The 21,595-nt window shown below is 42.9% G+C and overlaps 1 protein-coding gene across 4 annotated transcripts in view; it reads right to left on the reverse strand.

Moving 5' to 3' along the window:
- The window catches only part of LOC139554475 (protein PRRC2A-like), a 47,859-nt gene that overhangs the window by 12,574 nt on the left and 13,690 nt on the right, over nucleotides 1-21,595 (reverse strand). For 3 of the 4 annotated variants that reach the window (XM_071367286.1, XM_071367285.1, XM_071367287.1), the window contains exons 3-12: nucleotides 19,531-19,708; nucleotides 19,027-19,123; nucleotides 18,841-18,934; nucleotides 18,577-18,720; nucleotides 17,914-18,167; nucleotides 15,822-16,062; nucleotides 8,629-8,749; nucleotides 8,175-8,379; nucleotides 7,926-8,024; nucleotides 6,614-7,226 (exon numbers count right to left, since the gene is read on the reverse strand). In XM_071367286.1, the coding sequence (XP_071223387.1) occupies nucleotides 6,614-7,226; nucleotides 7,926-8,024; nucleotides 8,175-8,379; nucleotides 8,629-8,749; nucleotides 15,822-16,062; nucleotides 17,914-18,167; nucleotides 18,577-18,720; nucleotides 18,841-18,934; nucleotides 19,027-19,123; nucleotides 19,531-19,708 (2,046 nt within the window). The remainder of the gene's footprint in view (nucleotides 1-6,613; nucleotides 7,227-7,925; nucleotides 8,025-8,174; nucleotides 8,380-8,628; nucleotides 8,750-15,821; nucleotides 16,063-17,913; nucleotides 18,168-18,576; nucleotides 18,721-18,840; nucleotides 18,935-19,026; nucleotides 19,124-19,530; nucleotides 19,709-21,595) is intronic. The other variant, XM_071367288.1, reaches the window with a different exon arrangement.

The following is a 21,595-nucleotide window of genomic DNA, read 5'->3' on the forward strand; positions in this document are numbered from 1 at the left end:
TCACGGAATCGAGTCTGAATGATGACATGGATATTCAGCTAGCAGGATACACGCTGCACCAGCTAGATAGAACAGCACACTGCAGTAAGACGGGGGGGGCGGTCTGTGCATATTTGTAAATAACATCTGGTGCACGAAATCGAAGGAAGTCTCAAGATTTTGCTTGCCTGAAGTAGAGTATATTGTGATAAATTGCAGGCCACACTACTTGCCTAGAGAGTTTTCAGCTATGCTATGCTTTTCGTGGCTGTTTATTTACCACCACAGACAGATGCTGGCACTCAGTCAGCTGTATGAGGAAATAAGCAAACAGGAAACCGCTCACCCAGAGGCGGCGCTCCTAGTGGCAAGGGACTTTAATGCAGGGAAACTTAAATCAGTTTTAACCAATTTCTATCAACATGCTAAATGCTCAACCAGAGTGAAAACAAATTCTAGATCACCTGTACTCCACACACAGAGACGCATACAAAGCTCTCCCTCACCCTCCATTTGGTAAATCTTACCACAATCCTATCCTCCTGATTCCTGTGTACAAGCAAAAATTAAACCAGGAAGCACCAGTGACTCGGTCTATAAAAAAGTGGTCAGATGAAGCAGATGCTAAACTACAGGACTGTTTTGCTATCACAGACTGGAACATGTTCTGGGATTCTTCCGAAGTCATTGAGGAGTACACCACATCAATCACTGGCTTTATCAGTAAGTGTTCCACAGTGACCGTACGTACATACTCTAAACAGCAGCCATAGATTACAGGCAACATCCGCACTGAACTAAAGGTTAGAGCCGCCGCTTTCAAGGTTCGGGACTCTAACCCGGAAGCTTATAAGAAATCCTGCTATGCCCTCCGACGAACCATCAAACAGGCAAAGCGTCAATACAGGACTAAGATTGAATTGTACTACACCGGCTATGACGCTCGTCTTATGTGGCAGGGCTTGCAAATTATTACAGACTACAAAGGGAAGAACAGCCTCGTGGCTTCCTATTGAAACGAGCCTACCAGACAAGCTAAATCACTTCTATGCTCGCTTCGAGGCATGCATGAGTGCATCAGCTGTTCTGGACGACTGTGTGATCACGCTCTCCGTAGCCAATGTGAGTAAGACCTTTAAACAGGTCAACATTCACAAGGCCGCGGGGCCAGACGGATTACCAGAACATGTGCTCCGGGCATGTGCTGACCAACTGGCAGGTGTTTTCACTGACGTTTTCAACATGTCCATGATTGAGTCTGTAATACCAATATGTTTCAAGCAGACCACCATAGTCCCGGTTCCCTAGAACACTAAGGTAACCTGCCTAAATGACTACAGACCCGTAGCACTCACATCCATAGCCATGAAGTACTTTGAAAGGCTGGTAATGGCTCACATTGACACCATTATCCCAGAAACCCTAGACCCACTCCAATTTGCATACCGCCCAAACAGATCCACAGATGATGCGATCTTTATTGCACTCCACACTTCCCTTTCCCACCTGGAAAAAAGGAACACTTATGTGAGAATGCTATTCATTGACTACAGCTCAGTGTTCAACACCATAGTACCCTCAAAGCTCATCACTAAGCTAAGGATCCTGGGACTAAACACCTCCCTCTTCAACTGGATCCTGGACTTCCTGACGGGCCGCCCCCAGGTGGTGAGATTGTGGACTACAGGAAAAGGAGGACCGAGCACGCCCCCATTCTCATCGACGGGGCTGTAGTGGAGCAGGTTGAGACCTTCAAGTTCCTTGGTGTCCCCACATCACCAACAAACACCAAGACAGCCATGAAGATGGCACGACAAAGCCTATTCCCCCCTCAGGAAACTAAAAAGATTTGGCATGGGTCCCCAGATCCTCAAAGGGTTCTACAGCTGCAACATCGAGAGCATCCGGACTGGTTGCATCACTGCCTGGTACGGCAACTGCTCGGCCTCCGACAGCAAGGCATGACAAAGGGTAGTGCGTACGGCCCAGCACATCACTGGGGCTAAGCTGCCTGCCATTCAGGACCTCTATACCAGGAGGTGTCAGAGGAAGGACCTAAAAATTGTCTAAGACCCCAGCCACAGACTGTTCTCTCTACTACCGCATGGCAAACTGTACCGGAGCGCCAAGTCCAGGACCAGCAGTTTTAACCCCCAAGCCATAAGACTCCTGAACATGTAATCAAATGGCTACCCGGACTATTTGTATTGTGTCCCGCCCCCCTCTTTTACGCTGCCGATACTCTCTGTTTATCATATATGCATAGTCACTATACATTCATGCACATATTACCTCAATTAGCCCGACTAACCGGTGCCCCCGCACATTGGCTACCCGGACTATCTGCATTCTGTCCCGCCACCCACCACCCCCTCTTTTACACTACTGCTACTCTCTGTTTATCATATATGCATAATCACTTTAACCATACCTACATGTACATACTACCTCAATTAGCCCGACTAACCGGTACCTGTATATAGCCTCGCTACTGTTATTTTTCACTGTCTTTTTACTGTTGTTTTTATTTCTTTACTTATTGCTCACCTAATACCTATTTTTTACTTAAAAATTGCACTGTTGGTTAGGGCCTAGAAGTAAGCATTTCACTGTTGTATTCGGCGCACGTGAAAAATAAACTTGAGAGCCCATAAGCCCATGGTGCGCAACAATTCTATGGCAATTGCATGAGAAAACAGTCTTGATGACGTCTATTTAAAAGAGGATACCATCAGCTTTCTATAGGCTAGGCCTACTACATGTATATTATTTAGTATATGTAAAGACAAGATTACATTTAGAATAGTCCGATGGGTGACTTGTGAATGATGCCAACCGTGTGCAGTCTAAGACAAGAAACAGAGCATGACTTGTTCATATCATAGTCACATGCATCAGGTAGCCTAGACCGTAGGCCTATATGTTTTGATAAGGTTTGTATCACGACTATAATGCCCAAATAACGCTAAACATAGCCTATAGGCCTAAGCCCCCTGAAACACAGTTGGAGAGCACATAGCCTAGTGACACATGTGTTCTTATAGGCCCAGTCATTGCGCAATCGTGTGTGAATTTTTTTCTTCTTTTCTGGCTGGCCACTATTTAAAAGAAGATCCCAGCTTTTTGGTGCTGCTATATTTATTGCTCAACTCTTAAAATTAAGCACATTAATCTGCTTTACAACCGGTGAAGCCGGCAGCATGAGATTCAAGGGGAAGCAAATTTCCACCATAAAAATGCACCTTTATAATAAAGCATTCCATGCATCTGTAGATTGATTGAAGACAGCCTACTATTCGGAATGTGATGAGTAGATTGGACAGTCACAATTTAGGCAAAAAAACAAAACAAAAAATTTGATCACTGTTCGCAAAAAAAGACGTTCAATGCATGGATGAGCGCGTGTAGCGTAGAGTAGACCTAGGCTAATAGGCTATATCAGATTTCTTCTCTCTTTGCACTTAAAAATGTTGGCCTTTTATAAACACATGTAATGCTATTCTACTACACTTTATATGAATGGATACATTAGCATAATATTTTTTAACATGACAAATTACAGGGTAGCCTACTCTGCTTACACTTACAAACAGATCAATAAAAATGACGTTGTCCATAGGCTGGTGCCAATAAGACAGGCAATACTATTGTTCTCTCAATTAAGTTGATCATTTTGATAACTAAAAAGACAGATTACATCAATAACCATTTGCTTTCCAACCTATGATTTCCGCCATTGTATTTTGAAACATTGCGACATGCCTGGCTGGGCCTCTACTTTTCGAAGGCAGTCGCAACTCAACAATCATGTACTTGGCGTTTGCCACGCTGCCTTTCCTTCTGACTGTAGGCAATGAGATCTAAAACAATCCACAAATGATTTTTGAAGAAGAAGCTAATGATCCTCTGTGGCCAAATCATTAGTAGCCGATTTTGAATGAATTTATTTATTTCTGTCAGTGGTGTAAAGTGCTCAAGTAAAATTACTTTGAAGTACTACTTAAGTCGTTTTTGGGGGGTATCTGTGCTTTACTATTTATTTAACTTTAACTTCACTACGGTCCTAAAGAAAATGTACTTTATTCCATACATGTTCCCTGACACCCAAAAGTACTCATTACATTTTGAATGCTTAGCAGGACAAGAAAACGGTCCATTCACGCACTTATCAAGAGAACATCCCTGGTCATCCCTACTGCCTCTGATCTGGCAGACTCACTAAACACACATGCTTAATTTGTAATGATGTCTGAGTGCTGGAGTGTGCGCTCCTGGCTATCGGTAAATAAATAAAACAAGAAAATAATGTTGTCTGGTTTGCTTAATATCAGGAATTATAAAGTATTCATACTTTTACATTTGATACTTAAGTAGATTTTTGTAATTACATTTACTTTGATATTTAAATATTTAAAACCAAATACTTTGACTTTTACTCGAGTGGAATTTTACTATGCGACTCACTTTTACCTGAGTCATTTTCGATTAAGATACCTACGTGAAGACCAGATTGTGAATGAGAGACTGATGAAGTGTATGCAGCCTGCGCAAGAAACAGAGCAGAGCTCATGTATTTCATGAGACTTTTTTCAAATCATCATTAGTCGCATCATGTAGCCTTAGTACGTATATAAAAATCTAAAAACATGTAGTGTAACGTTTGAATCACAATTGAAGTTGCATAAATAACCCTAAATTAAGCATATAGGAGGTCCTGTTTCTTTGTTAACTTCTCTAGGATAGGGGGCAGCATTTTCACGTTTGGATGAAAAGCATACCCAAATTCAACTGCCAGCTACTCATCCCCAGAAGATAAGATATGCATGTTATTAGTAGATTTGGATAGAAAACACTCTGAAGTTTCTAAAACTGTTTGAATCATGTCTGTGAGTATAACAGAACGTATTTAGCAGGCAAAACCCCGAGGACAAACAATTCAGATTTTTTTTTGAGGTCACTCTTTTCAATGGAGTTTCATTGGGAATCCAGATTTCTAAGGGACCTTCTTGCAGTTCCTACCGCTTCCACTGGATGTCAGTCTTTAGAAATTGGTTGAGGTTATTCCTTTGTGTAATGAAGAAGTACGGCCATCTTGAACTAGGGTCACTGGAAGTGTCCTGTTTGTTAGAGGCGCGTGACCAGAAAGCTAGCTACAGTTTGTTTTAATCCAGTATTGAACACAGATCATCCCGCCTTCAATTTTATCGATTATTTACGTAAAAAAAATACCTAAAGTTGTATTACAAAAGTAGTTTAAAATGTTTTGGCAAAGTTTACAGGTAACTTGAGATATTTAGTAGTCACGTTTCACAAGTTGGAACAGGTGTTTTTCTGGATCAAACGCGCCAAATAAATTGACATTTTGGATATATATCGACGGAATTAATCGAACAAAAGGACCATTTGTGATGTTTATGGGACATATTGGAGTGTCAACAACAGAAGCTCGTCAAAGGTAAGGCATGAATTATTTTTTATTTCTGCATTTTGTGTCACGCCTGTAAGGTTGAAATATGCTTCTCTCTCTGTTTACTATGGTGCTATCCTCAGATAATAGCATCGTTTGCTTTCGCCGAAAAGCCTATTTGAATTCTGACATGTTGGCTGGATTCAAAATCAGTGTAGCTTTAATTTGGTATCTTTCATGTGTGATTTAATGAAAGTTAGATTTTTATAGTAATTTATTTGAATTATGGCGCTCTGCATTTTCTCTGGCTTTTGGCCAAGTGAGACAGTAGCGTCCCGCCTAAACTCAGATTTTTGGATATAAATATGAACTTTACTGAACAAAACATACATGTATTGTGTAACATGAAGTCCTATGAGTGTCATCTGATGAAGATCATCAAAGGTTAGTGATTAATTTTATCTCTATTTCTGCTTTTTGTTACTCCTCTCTGGCTGGAAAAATGGCTGTGTTTTTCTGTGGCTATGTACTGACCTAACAATCATTTGGTGTGCTTTCGCCGTAAATCTTTTTTGAAATCAGACATGTTCGCTGGATTCCCAACAAGTGTAGCTTTAATTTCGTGTCTTTCATGTGTGATTTCATGAAAGTTAGATTTTTATAGTAATTTATTTGAATTTGGCGCTCTGCATTTTTACTGGCTTTTGGCCAATTGGGACGTTAGCGTCCCACATATCCCAGAGAAGTTAACCGCTCAACACAGAATACTTCTTCGGAAATCATTTGGTGAAAATATCCGTTCTATTTTATTCAGCTTTGTTCAATTGTATTTTTCTTACTATACAATAATGCCACAGGAATTATAAGCAAATCTTGTCTAATAAACGATCTAGTGTAGATCAGGGCCTAACATAAGAACAATATGCTATTATGTTCTTCTGAAATAGGCTAGATTTTTTTTCTTATCATGTTTCTTTAGACCTGCCTAAAATAAATAATGGATTTATTGTGATGGTGTAGGCTATATTAAATGAATTTATTAGACTTTAAAATGTAGATGTTCCAAAAGCTCCGTATCATTGGCTTGTAGGCTATGCATGGAAGCCAGGAGATGCTAAACATGTTTAAGTTAATCAACGGTCAATTACCGCGAGGCCTGCAGGTATTTGCATGGCAATCACAGGCTGACAAAATGTAATGACCGCCACAGCCCTAGTCAAAACTCACCAGTAATGGAGTCATAGCTGCTGTTGCTATTGGCCCTCTGTCTGTCGGTGGGACTGGGCCCTGGCACTAGGTCCCTGGTCAAAGCCTGGGCAGCCAGGACAGCCAGGGGGGGCTCGTCATGGTCCACGCAGGGGGAAGGGGGCTGGCTGATGTTAGGGGAGGAGGCCGAGGCCGATAGGGAAGGGCTGGGGCTTCCGGCCGTGGCGGAGTTGCCGTCCAGACTGGGGGGCTTGGAGCCTCCGCTGCTCCCACCACCACCCTGCTGCTGGGCCTTCTCATCCAGCCTCTTCAGCTTCTCAGCACAAGCCGCGCGCCGCTCTTCCTCCATCCTTCGCTCCTCCTCCTCGCGGCGCCGGCGGGCACGTTCAACGGCGGCTGAGATCTCTGAGGAGGACTGTTTCCTGCGCTGGCGCCACGTCTCGTCCTCGTCTTCGCCAGGGGGCGGGGCTAGCAGACTAGCTGTCTGAGGCGGAGGTGTGGGTCCTCCGGGGACGGGGGAAGTAGCCTGCTGCTGTTGGAGCTGCGGGGAGGGGGCGGGCTTCCCGGGGGCCAGGGAGGTAGAGACAGTTCCGGGGGCTACCACCAGGCCGGACTGATTAGGAGAGTTGCGGCCCTGGGAGAGGAGAAAATGGAATGAGGACACACACACACGACCACAATCTTGGCTGCATTATGAAAATAAAACTTCCCTAAGATGGCATGAATAACTCAAATTAATAACGGATCCGCAAAAAAGTGTGTGAAAATGCTGTGCGGATATATACTGAGTATACAAAACATTAGGAACACCTTCCTAATATTGAGCTGCCCCCCTTGGCCCTCAGAACACTCAATTCGTTGGTGCATGGACTCTATAAGGTATTGAAAGCCTTCCACAGGGATGCTGGCCCATGTTGACGCCGATGCTTGTGTCAAGTTGGCCAGATGTCCTTTCGGAGGTGGACCATTCTTGATAAACATGGGAAACTGTTGAGCGTGAAAAACCCAGCAGCGTTGCAGTTCTTGACACAAACCGGTGTGCCTGGCAACTACTACCATACCCCGCTCAAAGGCACTTAAATATGTTTTTCCCATTCACACAGAATGGCACACACATACACAATCCATGTCTCAAGGCTTAAAAATCATTGTTTAACTCGTCGCCTCCCTTTCATCTACACAGACTGAAGTGGATTTAACAAGAGACATCAATAAACGATCATAGCTTTCACCTGGATTCACCTGTCGGTCTCATGGAAAGAGCAGGTGTTCTTAATGTTTTGTATACTCAGTGTATATACGAGGCCCTCTCTCTCCCCAGGTAGGCAGATACCTGTCGGTAGTAGGAGTAAGGCCCCTGTCCCTGGTGGAGGAGAGGCCCAGGTGGGGGGGAGGGCTGCTCCCGGGGGCCACCCAGTCCAGGCCTACGCCCCTGTAGTGTACAGGCAGTCACAGGTTACAGTTAGCCATTACGCTAATATCCACGTCCTCAAAGCAATCCTGCTTTTTACTATAAAATGGGCACTGTTCACTTGCATATTATCCCTGAGCTGCCTCTGAACGTCTACTAGACTAGCCGTACCTGGTAGGTGGCGGGGGCAATTTGGCCTCCCCAGCCGCTGTTGCACCCCTCCTCAGCCCATCCTGGCTTGCTTGAGGGGGGTGGGGAGCAGTCGTGGTTGGCATTGGAGGGAGGGGTGCAGCTCGTGTCCCTGTCCCCTCCGCTGTCAGAGGCTCGGGAGCGCTGGACCACCTGAAGGGGACCTTCTTGAGACCTCTGTTTCTCCCTGGGGAAGGAAATAAGAGACACGTGTGTCACGTCAAAAGCAATCCCACATGCAACAACTCATTTCATGAATTCTTTATTTTCTGTCTCCGTCATTTATTAATTCAGAAACCATTTATGTGGGTGTCTCGGTCTAGATGGCACAAAGGAGGATTGCGAGCAGAGAACAGTACAAAAAGTTTGAAACGGTCAAACTGTATTTCCCACACCATGTCGTTCTGTTATGTTGGGCAGCTACTGTGGGACATACCGTGGGCCGTTCTTGCTCTCGCTTCTTTCCCTCCTCTCGGGTCTCTCGTTCCTCTCCTCATCTTCTCCTTCATCGTCGCTGAACTTTAACTTGGCTGAGTAGTCGATTTCCTCATGTGCCCCTGTTTGACAGACCAAACGGTTCAGAGTAGAAGCACAATGGAACGCATTTGTACCGCTGACATCCTCAACTATTTTTAGGGGGTAGATCAGCTTTAATATTGCAGATACATTGTGGCATCTATCAATGTAATTTTCTGCATAATTTCCAATCCCCCACATATTTATTAATTTCCCCTAATACGACCACCCCTCCCCTAATTGGAGTAAACTAACGGACAATACTTAGGCTTTTACTTCCTGCTTATGCATACTATATACATTTTACGTACACAGTATATTTTACATTAGTTATTTTATTATTTTGTTTTTTCCCCCACCCTTCAGCTACCCTCAATTAGGGCTGGGCGATATGACGATATATATCGTGTGACGATAGAGCATAATATGAAACGATAGACGTTTTTCTAACGTTTATTTCGTTGTCGCAAATCACACTCTTTACGGCAATATTTTTTGTCAATTGAACGCTTTGCGGTCTAAATTTGCAACACAAACAAACATGGAAGAGAGTGAACGTGACACAGAGCATTGAGACACGGAGCTCGTACCTAAAAGAGGGGCTACTTCGGTCGCATGGACATAGTTTGGGTATGAAGTCTGTCACGGACCAGAAAACAAAATATGCTGCAGGCCGGTCCCGATAACAGGCTCAAACACCACTAACCTCATACCAACTACGCAAGAATCACGTGAAACAGTACGGAGAGTCTACGGATGAGACCCCAAAAAGTTGTTTGCAGCACTTTGGTTGTTTTCATATAATGCTGTAACGTTAATTCAAGCTTGAAGGAGTGATTTGTTTACTCGTTATATTTATTTGTGAGCCTTATTTTGCTGCTATAGTTTAAACTTAAGTGTACCATGTTTACATTTGGTATTTTATAAACCAATATTTGTTAGAGCTGTATTAATTGGTTTGCTGCTACAATTCGAACAGTTCTACTATTAAATAGTATTATATGTTTGGTTTGGATATTTTAGACCATATTATTTTGATTGCAACTATAGTTGAAGTGTTTTCTATTTACCTTTGTAGATTTTATACATTGAACATTTGCACAAAGGTTCTCAATTAAAGGAGAAATCAAATATGAGTAAGTACCTTTATTTGTTGAGTATAATTCAAAATACAATAAGAAATAGGCCTTTACATGTGGTCATTTTATATAAACTATTTATTCATTGAAAAGGTGATATATAGTGATGTATCGGGATATGAGATTTGTCATATCGCCCAGCCCTACCCTCAACCCCTCCCATCTATCCCTGAAAACCATTTAGTTTTGATTTCTAATTTCCAGATCATTTTAAATGGCTGTTTCACAAAAGTTCTGAACCTTTATTCTCATAGCTTCTCCAGAATAATTATATTATTGATCGATTGACTATTACTTTTCAAATCCCCAGCAGTGCAATTTGCAAAGTTAAATCCAGGTGAATGTTGCAATTCTTCAGCAATTGCTGAACCTGTGACCAAAAACAAGCTACATAAAGGCAGTACCAAAACAAGTGATCTAATGATTCAATCTCTTTGCAGCAAAATCTGCAGAGCAGGGATGGTTTAGTCCCACATATAGATTCAATTCTACCAATAGAATGTTGTCTAATTTAAATTGAATCATGTATCACTTCATAAACCATGGAATCGGTACATCTTAAATCACTTTGCAACCTGTATGGCACAGCTGTAAAAATGTTAGTCCTTTAATTAAAATCGTATTCTTTATCACAATTTTTTTTATTAATGCAGGGCTGACAGAAAAGTTCCTTGCCTCCATTTTTGTGGTAATACTGCAATCAGTTGGTTGTAATTTTGGATAGAGCAGACATGTCCATATATTTTTGTTAACTGCATGTGTGACATAGGACTGGTGGAGTTATACAATTTACAAAGATACCGTTTTACATTTATTTTTTTATTTTTTATCAATTAGTATATTTGAGTTTAACCGTAACATTTGTTCTGTCTTTTCTGGGGGATTAAAGCGAAATTGCAACCAGATTTCTATTTTTAGTCAAACATATCCGTTTGGGCTTCTTGAGGTCAACTTGCAGTCTACAAATGATTTGTAATTAGGTTCCGGCCCCTCCAACCATCCGCTCAAGAAAAAAATAGTCCCGTGGCTATAACTAGTTGATGAGCCCTGCTTTAGTGAGGTCCACCAATGCTTTAATATTTAATCATTTTTGCCATCCAAATTCTTATTCATTATATAAATAGGAACGTTTAATTTTATCTGGCTTTCCGTTCCAAATAAAGTGGAATATTTTTTTCTCATATCATTTTATAAACAGGTCGTTATGTGTGGGCAGGGCCATAAGTACACTGGACAGAATATAAACGCAACATGTAAATTGTTGGTCCCATGTTTCATTTACTGAAATAAAATGGCAGAAATTTTCCACACACACAAAAAGCTTCTCTCTCAATGTTGTGCCCAAAAATCCCTGTTAGTGATCATTTCTCCTTGCCAAGATAATCCATCCACCTGACAGGTGTGGCATATCAAAAAGCTGATTAAACAGCATGATCACTAAAACAGGTGCACCTTGTGGTATGGGCAGGCATAAGCTACAGACAACGAACACAAATTCAATTTATCGATGGCAATTTGAATGTACAGAGATACCGTGACAAGATCATGGAGGCCCATTGTCGTAACAATAATCCGCAACCATCACCTCATGTTTCAGCAAGATAATGCATGGCCCCATCTGGATCTGTACACAATTCCTGGAAGCTGAAAATGTCCCAGTTCTTCCATGGTATACATACTCACCAGACATGTCACCCATTGAGCATGTTTGGGATGCTCTTAATCGACATGCATGACAGTGTGTTCCAGTTCGTGCCAATATCCAGCAACTTCGCACAGCCATTGAAGAGGAGTGAGACAACATTCCACAGAACACAATCAACAGCCTGATCAACTCTATGCGAAGGAGATGTGTCTCGCTGCATGAGGTACATGGTGGTCACACCAGATACTGACTGGTTTTCTGATCCATACCCCTACCTCTTTTTAAAGGTATCTGTAACCAACAGATGCATATCTGTATTCCCAGTCATGTGGAATCCATAGATTCGGGCCTAATACATTTATTTCAATTGACTGATTTTCTTATATGAACTTTGAAATAGTTGCATGTTGCGTTTATATTTAAACTGGGATATGACCAGTTAAGAGTTGATCAGGGTGATTTTTTTCACAAATAGACAGGTATTGTCCTTCCCATCTTGCCAACTTTCTATAAAAAAGTATTGTAGTGAGATCATTACTTGCTTTATCATAGTTCTGTTGTAAGCCAGAGGATAGAATAATTATTTAGATTCTCTTTGAGGCTGAGCAGGGATCCAGATTGCGGATTTAAAACAAAACATGAATCATCAGCGTACAATGACACCCACAGTGGGTATCAGATGTATTCCCACTTGGATAAACCTGATATGTCTCCCCTCCCCTACTCACAGCACTACTGGATCCAAGAGATGCAGTCAAATGTGATGCCCACTTTGTTTCCCCATGTATTAGCAAACTGCTGCTATATTAGCATAAATTCGGGTTGAAAAAGAATGAAAAGCAGAATAGGAACCCTTGGGGCTGGCTTCCTTGTGGTGGGTGGGTGGGGGTCATGCTCAATTGGCTTCTTTTGCCAAACAGAAAAAAATAATATTCTTTGCGATTACGGTGGAGAAATAAAAAGCTGTGTCACAATGTGTAATTTTCAAACATAATGCTTTCATAAAGTGCTACCCAGTCATAATTTTCCCATCTTGTTTAAGGAATGTTCTCATATTTTATTTTATTTATTTTATTTAACCTTTATTTAACCAGGTAGGCAAATTGAGAACACGTTCTCATTTACAATTGCGACCTGGCCAAGATAAAGCAAAGCAGTTCGACACATACAACAACACATAGTTACACATGGAGTAAAACAAACATATAGTCAATAATACAGTGAAAAAAAATAAGTCTATATACAATGTGAGCAAGTGAGGTGAGATAAGGGAGGTGAAGGCAAACAAATATATGTATAAATAAATAAAAATATAAAAAGGCCATGGAGGCGAAGTGAGTACAACACAGCAAGTAAAATAAAAACTAAAAAAAACACTGGAATGGTTGGTTTGCAGTGGAAGAAAGTGCAAAGTAGAGACAGAAATAATGGGGTGCAAAGGAGCAAAATAAATTAATAAATAATACAGTAGGTAAAGAGGTAGTTGTTTGGGCTAAATTGTAGATGGGTTATGTACAGGTGCAGTAATCTATGAGCTGCTCTGACAGCTGGTGCTTAAAGCTAGTGAGGGAGATAGGTGTTTCCAGTTTCAGAGATTTTTGTAGTTCGTTCCAGTCATTGGCAGCTGAGAACTGGAAGGAGAGGCGTCCAAAGGAAGAATTGGTTTTGGGGGTGACTAGAGAGATATACCTGCTGGAGCGCGTGCTACAGGTAGGTGCTGCTATGGTGACCAGCGAGCTGAGATAAGGGGGGACTTTACCTAGCAGGGTCTTGTAGATGACCTGGAACCAGTGGGTTTGGTGACGAGTATGAAGCGAGGGCCAGCCAACGAGAGTGTACAGGTCGCAGTGGTGGGTAGTATATGGGGCTTTGGTGACAAAACGGATGGCACTGTGATAGACTGCATCCAATTTATTGAGTAGGGTTTTGGAGGCTATTTTGTAAATGACATCACCGAAGTCGAGGATTGGTAGGATGGTCAGTTTTACAAGGGTATGTTTGGCAGCATGAGTAAAGGATGCTTTGTTGCGGAATAGGAAGCCAATTCTAGATTTGACTTTGGATTGGAGATGTTTGATGTGGGTCTGGAAGGAGAGTTTACAGTCTAACCAGACACCTAGGTATTTGTAGTTGTCCACATATTCTAAGTCAGAGCCGTCCAAAGTAGTGATGTTGGACAGGCGGGCAGGAGCAGGCAGCGATCGGTTGAAGAGCATGCATTTGGTTTTACTTGTATTTAAGAGCAGTTGGAGGCCACGGAAGGAGAGTTGTATGGCATTGAAGCTCGCCTGGAGGGTTGTTAACACAGTGTCAAAAGAAGGGCCAGAAGTATACAGAATAGTGTCGTCTGCGTAGAGGTGGATCAGAGAATCACCAGCAGCAAGAGCGACATCATTGATGTAAACAGAGAAGAGAGTCGGTCCAAGAATTGAACCCTGTGGCACCCCCATAGAGACTGCCAGAGGCCCGGACAACAGACCCTCCGATTTGACACACTGAACTCGATCAGAGAAGTAGTTGGTGAACCAGGCGAGGCAATCATTAGAGAAACCAAGGCTGTCGAGTCTGCCAATGAGGATGTGGTGATTGACAGAGTCAAAAGCCTTGGCCAGGTCAATGAATACGGCTGCACAGTATTGTTTCCTATCGATGGCGGTTACGATATCGTTTATGACCTTGAGCGTGGCTGAGGTGCACCCATGACCAGCTCTGAAACCAGATTGCATAGCGGAGAAGGTGTGGTGTGATTCGAAATGGTCGGTAATCTGTTTGTTGACTTGGCTTTCGAAGACCTTAGAAAGGCAGGGTAGGATAGATATAGGTCTGTAGCAGTTAGGGTCAAGGGTGTCCCCCCCTTTGAAGAGGGGGATAACCGCAGCTGCTTTCCAATCTTTGGGGATCTCAGACGACACGAAAGAGAGGTTGAAGAGGCTAGTAATAGGGGTGGCAACAATTTCAGCAGATAGTTTTAGAAAGAAAGGGTCCAGATTATCTAGCCCGGCTGATTTGTAAGGGTCCAGATTTTGCAGCTCATTTAGAACATCAGCTGACTGTATTTGGGAGAAAGAGAAATGGGGAAGGCTTGGGCGAGTAGCAGAGGGGAGGGCAGTGCTGTTGTCCGGGGTAGGGTTAGCCAGGTGGAAAGCATGGCCAGCCGTAGAAAAATGCTTATTGAAATTCTCAATTATAGTGGATTTGTCGGTGGTGACAGTGTTTCCTATCTTCAGAGCGGTTGGAAGCTGGGAGGAGGTGTTCTTATTCTCCATGGACTTTACGGTGTCCCAGAACTTTTTTGAATTTGTGTTGCAGGAAGCAAATTTCTGCTTGAAAAAGCTAGCCTTGGCTGTTCTAACTGCCTGTGTATATTGGTTTCTGGCTTCCCTGAAAAGTTGCATATCACGGGGGCTGTTCGATGCTAATGCAGAACGCCATAGGATGTTTTTCTGTTGGTTAAGGGCAGTCAGGTCAGGAGAGAACCAAGGGCTATATCTGTTCCTGGTTCTAAATTTCTTGAATGGGGCATGCTTATTCAAGATGGTGAGGAAGGCATTTTTAAAAAATGACCAGGCATCCTCTACTGACGGGATGAGATCAATATCCTTCCAGGATACCCCGGCCAGGTCGATTAGAAAGGCCTGCTCGCTGAAGTGTTTCAGGGAGCGTTTGACAGTGATGAGTGGAGGTCGTTTGACCGCTGACCCATTACGGATGCAGGCAATGAGGCAGTGATCGCTGAGATCTTGGTTGAAAACAGCAGAGGTGTATTTGGAGGGCAAGTTTGTTAGGATGATATCTATGAGGGTACCCGTGTTTACGGAATTGGGGTGGTACCTGGTAGGTTCATTGATAATTTGTGTGAGATTGAGGGCATCAAGCTTAGATTGTAGGGTGGCTGGGGTGTTGAGCATGTTCAAATTTAGGTCGCCTAGCAGCACGAGCTCTGAAGATAGATGGGGGGCAATCAGTTCACATATAGTGTCCAGAGCACAGCTGGGGGCAGAGGGTGGTCTATAGCAGGCGGCAACGGTGAGAGACTTGTTTTTAGAGAGGTGGATTTTTAAAAGTAGAAGTTCAAATTGTTTGGGAACAGACCTGGATAGTATAACAGAACTCAGCAGGCAGTCTTTGCAGTAGATTGCAACACCGCCCCCTTTGGCCGTTCTATCTTGTCTGAAAATCTTGTAATTGGGGATGAAAATGTCTGAATATCAATTGAACAGTGTACCCACATTCTTCATGTGATGATCTTTAAACTTGCCACTGCTCCCTGAGCAGTATAATCAATAAATATAAGTGTTCATGAGTCCTGACATCTCCCCTCTCTCTCACCTGCCCAGCCCTCGTCTCCATCCTGGTGGTCCAGTTCGTCTAGCTCCTTCAGGTCATCCTGTTTCAGGATGGAGGGTCGCTTCACCATCTCTCCTCCCCCGCCACGGGGACCGCCCTGGGGACGCCCGCGACCGTCCTGACCCTGCTGGCGAAACCTGGGAGGTGCCTCACCAGGCGGAGGGTACCCATAGGGCCCCTGGGGGCCGTAGGGAGGCGGGAAGGGCAGGTAGGGAGGGTACATCTGAGAGACAGAGAGAGAGAGCGATCCTGCTTAAGAGAGTTACACAAAAGCAGTGGTGCAAAAAAGCAGAGATTGACAATAGACTGCTGCTACACTGGTGGCTAACAGGCTGAGAGCCCATCTGTGTGTACCTGTAACAGTGTGATGTTCTAACACCTTAATATACAATGGGAAACTTCGCTAACGAGACACCCACTGATGTACAGAAACACCTAATTAATATGACAGTATTGTCAAGACTTTGTTCCAAAACCAACAGAGCAAAAAAAAACAGGATGGAAACACATAGAACTTCAGTTTTTTATTTGGTACACAACACGTTATACGACAAAGTGCTTTTAAAATCATCACACACGCTTTATATTTGCAACAAGCCATTTTGATGGAAACACAGCTGCCGGTAAAGTGTGCATATATTTTGTGTGAATATTAAGAACAGGCGTTTTTGCTTGAAAATCTTTCACAAATCGATTAAAAACTAGCTACTGAGATAACACAGTGCCCTCAAAGTATTCATACCCCTTGAATTATTCCACATTTTGTTGTCTTATAGCCTGAATAAAAAAATTGATAAAATGTGTGTTTCCCCCTCCTCACTCATCAACACACAATAGTGAGATTTTTTTTGGACATTTTTGCAAATGTATTGAAAATGAAATACAGAATTATCTCATTTTACATAAGTATTCCTACCCCGGAGTCATAACATGTTAAGAGTCCCCATTGGCAACGTTTAAAGCTGTGAGTATTCTGGGTAAGTCTCTACGTGCTTGGCACACCTGGATTGTACAATATCTGCACATTATTCCTAAAAAGATTATTCATGCTCTGTGAAGTTGGTTGTTCATCTTTGCTAGGCAGCTATTTTAAAGTCTTGCCATATATTGCATGTAGATTTAAGTCAAAACTGTAACTAGGCCCTCAGGAACATTCACGGTCGTCTTGGTAAGAAACCGTGCATATTTGGCCTTGTGCTTTAGGTCATTGTCCAGATGAAAGGTGATTTTGTCTCCCAGTGTCTGTTGGAAAGCAGACAACCAGGTTTTCCTTTAGGATTGTGCTTTTGTTTAGCTCTATTCAGTTTATTTTTATCCCCCCCAAAAATCCCTACTCCTTGCCGATGACAAGCATACCTATAACATGATGCAGCCACCGCCATGCTTGTAAATATGATGAGTGGTATTTAGTGATGTTGTATTCAAGACATAAAGTTAATTTCCTTCCTCTCTGGCAACTGAGTTAGGCAGGACGCCTGTATTTTTGTAGTGACTGGGTATATTGATACACCATCTAAAGTGTAATTAATAACTTCACCATGCTCAAAGGGATATTCAATGTCTTTTTTATTTTTTTTGCCCATCTACTAATAGGTGTCTTTCTTTGCGAGGCATTGGAAAACCTCCTGGTCTTTGTGGTTGAATCTGTGTTTAAAATTCACTGCTCAACTGAGGGACCTTTCAGATAATTGTATGTGTAGGGTACAGAGATGAGGTAGTCATTACAAAATCATGTTAATCACTATTATTGCAAACAGAGTGAATCCCATGCGCTCTTATTAAGCAACATTTTACTCCTGAACTTGAGGTTTGCCTTAAATGGGTTGAATACTTATTGACTCAAGACATTTCAGCTTTTCATTTTTTATTAATCTGTTAACAAAAAAAATATGAAAATCCACGTTGACATTATGGGGTATTGTGTGTAGGTCAGTGACACAAAATCTAAATGTAATCCATTTGAAATTCAAGCTCTAATAACAAAATGAGGAAAAAGTCAAGGGGTGTGAATACTTTCTGAAAGCTACATCTATTGTGAGCACACACGCAGAGATTACACCAGGAGTAGACTTACGAATGGAGGCATGATCCCTCTGTACTGTGGGAAGCCAGGGCCCACGGGGGGCTGGGGCAGCACGGGGCTGCTGGCAGGGGGGTTCCTAGGCGGCCCATGGGACTGTGGGTTCTGCTGCTGGTGGAGAGGTGGGCCTGCCTGGCCACCAACGGCAGCCCCCTCTATGACCAGCGCCTCGCCTGGGCCACCCTCTGCGACCCCCTCCCCGGTGGGCGCCAGGGCGCGGCCCCCACCGTCCCGCCAACTCGTCATGTCTGGGGAGAGAGGGAAAAACAAGGAAAAGAGGTTAAAAAAAACGTGAGGGAATAAAAGCCACTTATACCAGCATTTGTATTCAGGAACAAATACTGGACATGCAATGAAATCTTGCCATAATCGATGTCCTAGTTACAAAACTGTTCCCAAAAATTAGTATTTCTTTCTTTCAGTTAGAGGAATCTTAGAATCAACCTGCATATCCTCCAACTGGGGTTTCTGGAAAATGTGGACATTTTAGGACAGTTACCGGAATTTTGCAACGTAGTTGTGACTAATAGTGTTTTTTTTAAATACAAAGAAATTAAAAAAGATGCACTTGCTCTGACCACTGCTTCTTCTGTACTGTTGGTAGCCCTCTACACTGTGTGGTCTATAATAACCTATACAGAGATGAGCGTTACTCACTCGGAGGGCGGAGGCTTGGTCCGGGCCCATACCACTGATCTGCAGTGCCCTGTTCTCTGCCAGCTTTGTCCTGGTCGCCAGCCGCCTGCAGGGTGGGAAATTCCTCGCGAGAGAATGGCGACGGTTGGTTTGATCCCTTTCCACCTGTATGGTGCGAGAGAGGGGTTACTCACAGTTAAATATCCAGACGTGAGTTAGTTAGGAAGCCATTGATGATGCAGTCAAGTCCGCTGAGACGTGACAGACGTAAAGTATGATACTCACCATCTCCTTGTGCTCCATGTGTAACACTGGCCTGAGCCCAGGACCTTGCCCCTGCGGCCTGGGCTGAAACCGGGGCGGGAACCGGAGGTGGAGCCTGAGACACACACAACAGCACAACAATAAGGACCATGGCGGTATGGAACCATTTTGTGTTGCAGTTCACATTGATATTGAATTGGTGTGTACCTCTGGAGCTGGCGGGGTTCTCGGGCGGGTCGGTACAGGCGTCTGTGAAACCACAGGCTGCGGCAACTCCAGCTGCGGTGCTGACAATACATCGGTACTGAGAGAAGGAGAGAGAGAAACGCCAGGTGGGTAAGTGTCAGACACGCCAGTCAGACAATTGTGCCAATTACCGAGTTAGTAGGGGCCTATTACCGATGTCCCACGGCGGTATTGCTGGCGTTTCTTGAGATAACATAGCATCTGTATATTCATATCACCATTAGAATATATTTATTCTGCAGATGAAGATGGACACAATCCTGCTAATTCAGATAAATCATCAATATGGATGATAAAATCGATTCAATTCTAGTTCTGGGCAGATGTAGACTTTAAACAAGAGGCAATAATACCCAACCACATTAAATAGTAAAGCTCAGTGAATAGAGTGCGACAGAATAATTTAGTATAGTGAAATCTATAGAGCGCCTCATGGGGAGTGTGCCAGGGGGGACTCCTCCTCACCTCTTTGGGTCTGCTGGTTCCAGCTTGCTTGCCCATCCTGTGCCGTCTTTGGGAACTAGCGAGACGTTGGGGTCGTTGCCTTTGTTCTCCGCCTTCAGACTGGGCAGGCTGGCAGGGGGTGGCATGCGCCGCGCGGAGGCAACTTTACCAAGAGACTGCAGGCCATGGCGGGGGGGAACTGACGGGGGGGCGGGAGAGAGAGAGGAGACGAGGTCATTAGCAGAAAGACCACTGAGAACCAAATGGGAGGGGAGATGAGGTCATGAAAACAACAGTGGTTATCGCCGACAAGATGTAGGCGTTCGATAAAGACTCCGCAAGAACCGCAGAGAATAGGGCTGGGTGATTAGGCCTAAAAAGCATATCTTGATTTATTTATTTTTTAAATACAAAAAAAATCTAAATAAGCTTTGTTGTAGAATGTAAAGGGTCAACTATTACTGCATTTCAAATAGTAGGCAAAAATATAACGAATGCAGGGCTTGTGAAATTATACCCAGCTAAATATAAGCCTTTAACTTGCCTAGTTAAATAAATAAAGATAAGCCTTCCACAACCATGAGACCCACTAATAATTGAATTTGTCAAGAAGCCACTCCTACGTTGTCTTGGCTGTGTGCTTAGGGACGTTGTACTGTTGGAAGGTGAACCTTTGCCCCAGTCTGAAGTCCTGAGCAGGTTTTCATCAAGGATCTCTCAGTACTTTACTCCGTTCATCATTATAACATTATTATACAGACACTTGCCTAGGTACTAGCTAATATGGCTTGTCACCATGTATTGGAGTTCTCCCTTTCACTTACACAGTAAGACAGTAGTGTTCAAAATTGATCAAAGGGCCAGTGTAAATTAATAAACGGTCCGGATCTGGCCCGCGGGCCACCAGTTGAATAGCCCTGGAGTAAGCCCAAGCAAAGCATATTTACTATAACAGAGTTTACGCGATCAATGGGGGGGGGGAAACGACATAGGCATTTTATATGAAACGGAGCCAAATCCAAGACAGGATTTACATGTGTAACTCCAGTTCTCATGAAGGATGTACACTCACTCCGTCATCTGCTCACTCACACATAATATGCACCTACATTAATACTGACTCTACACACATACAAGCTGCTATTAATCTTTCTTATTTTCTGTTGCCTAGTCACTTTACCTCTGTACATATAAAGTAGTGTGAACCCTTTCGAATTACCTGGATTTGTGAAAAAATCAGTCATAACATTTGATCTGATCCTAATCATAGACAGTCTGCTTAAACTAATAACACACTCTTTCCATGTCTTTGTTGAAAACACAGTGTAAACATTCACAGTGCAGGGTGGGAAAAGTATGTGAACCCTTGGCAGCAATAACCAAATTACTGAACAAAACTGAGGTTTTTGGACATAAAGAGGGACTTTATCGAACAAAAAAAACATTTATTGTGTAACATGGAGTCTTGTGAGTGCAACCATATGAAGATCAAAGCTAATTGATTAATTTGATCGCTATTTCTGACTTTTGTTACTCCTCTACTTGGCTGGAAAATGTTCAGATAATCGCATGGTATGCTTTCGCCGTAAAGCCTTTTTGAAATCTGACACAGCGGCTGGATTAACAAGAAGTTAAGCTTTATTTTGATCTATTACACGTATCAATATTATACATTCAAGGAAATATATTCCTGTAGTTTGAATTTGGCGCGCTACAATTTCACTGGATGTTGTCAAATCGATCCTGCTAAAGGGATTGGTGCGTGAAGTTTAAGTTCCTTGCTCAGAACATATGAAAGCTGGTGGTTCAATATTCCCAGTTCTTCAATATTCCCAGTTAAGAAGTTTAAGGTTGTAGTTATTATAGGAATTGTGACGCGTCGACTATTTCTCTCTATACCATTTGTATTTCATATACCTTTGACTATTGGATGTTCTAGTAGACACTTTATTATTAAACTGGCAAACGCAGTAAAGTTTGAATGAATGCTTACAAGCCTGCTGCTGCCTACCACCGCTCAGTCAGACTGCTCTATCAAATAATAGACTTAATTATAATAAAAACAGAAATACGAGCCTTTGGTCAT

Source organism: Salvelinus alpinus, chromosome 26 (genome assembly GCF_045679555.1).
Source record: "Salvelinus alpinus chromosome 26, SLU_Salpinus.1, whole genome shotgun sequence".
Taxonomy (NCBI): Eukaryota; Metazoa; Chordata; class Actinopteri; order Salmoniformes; family Salmonidae; genus Salvelinus; species Salvelinus alpinus.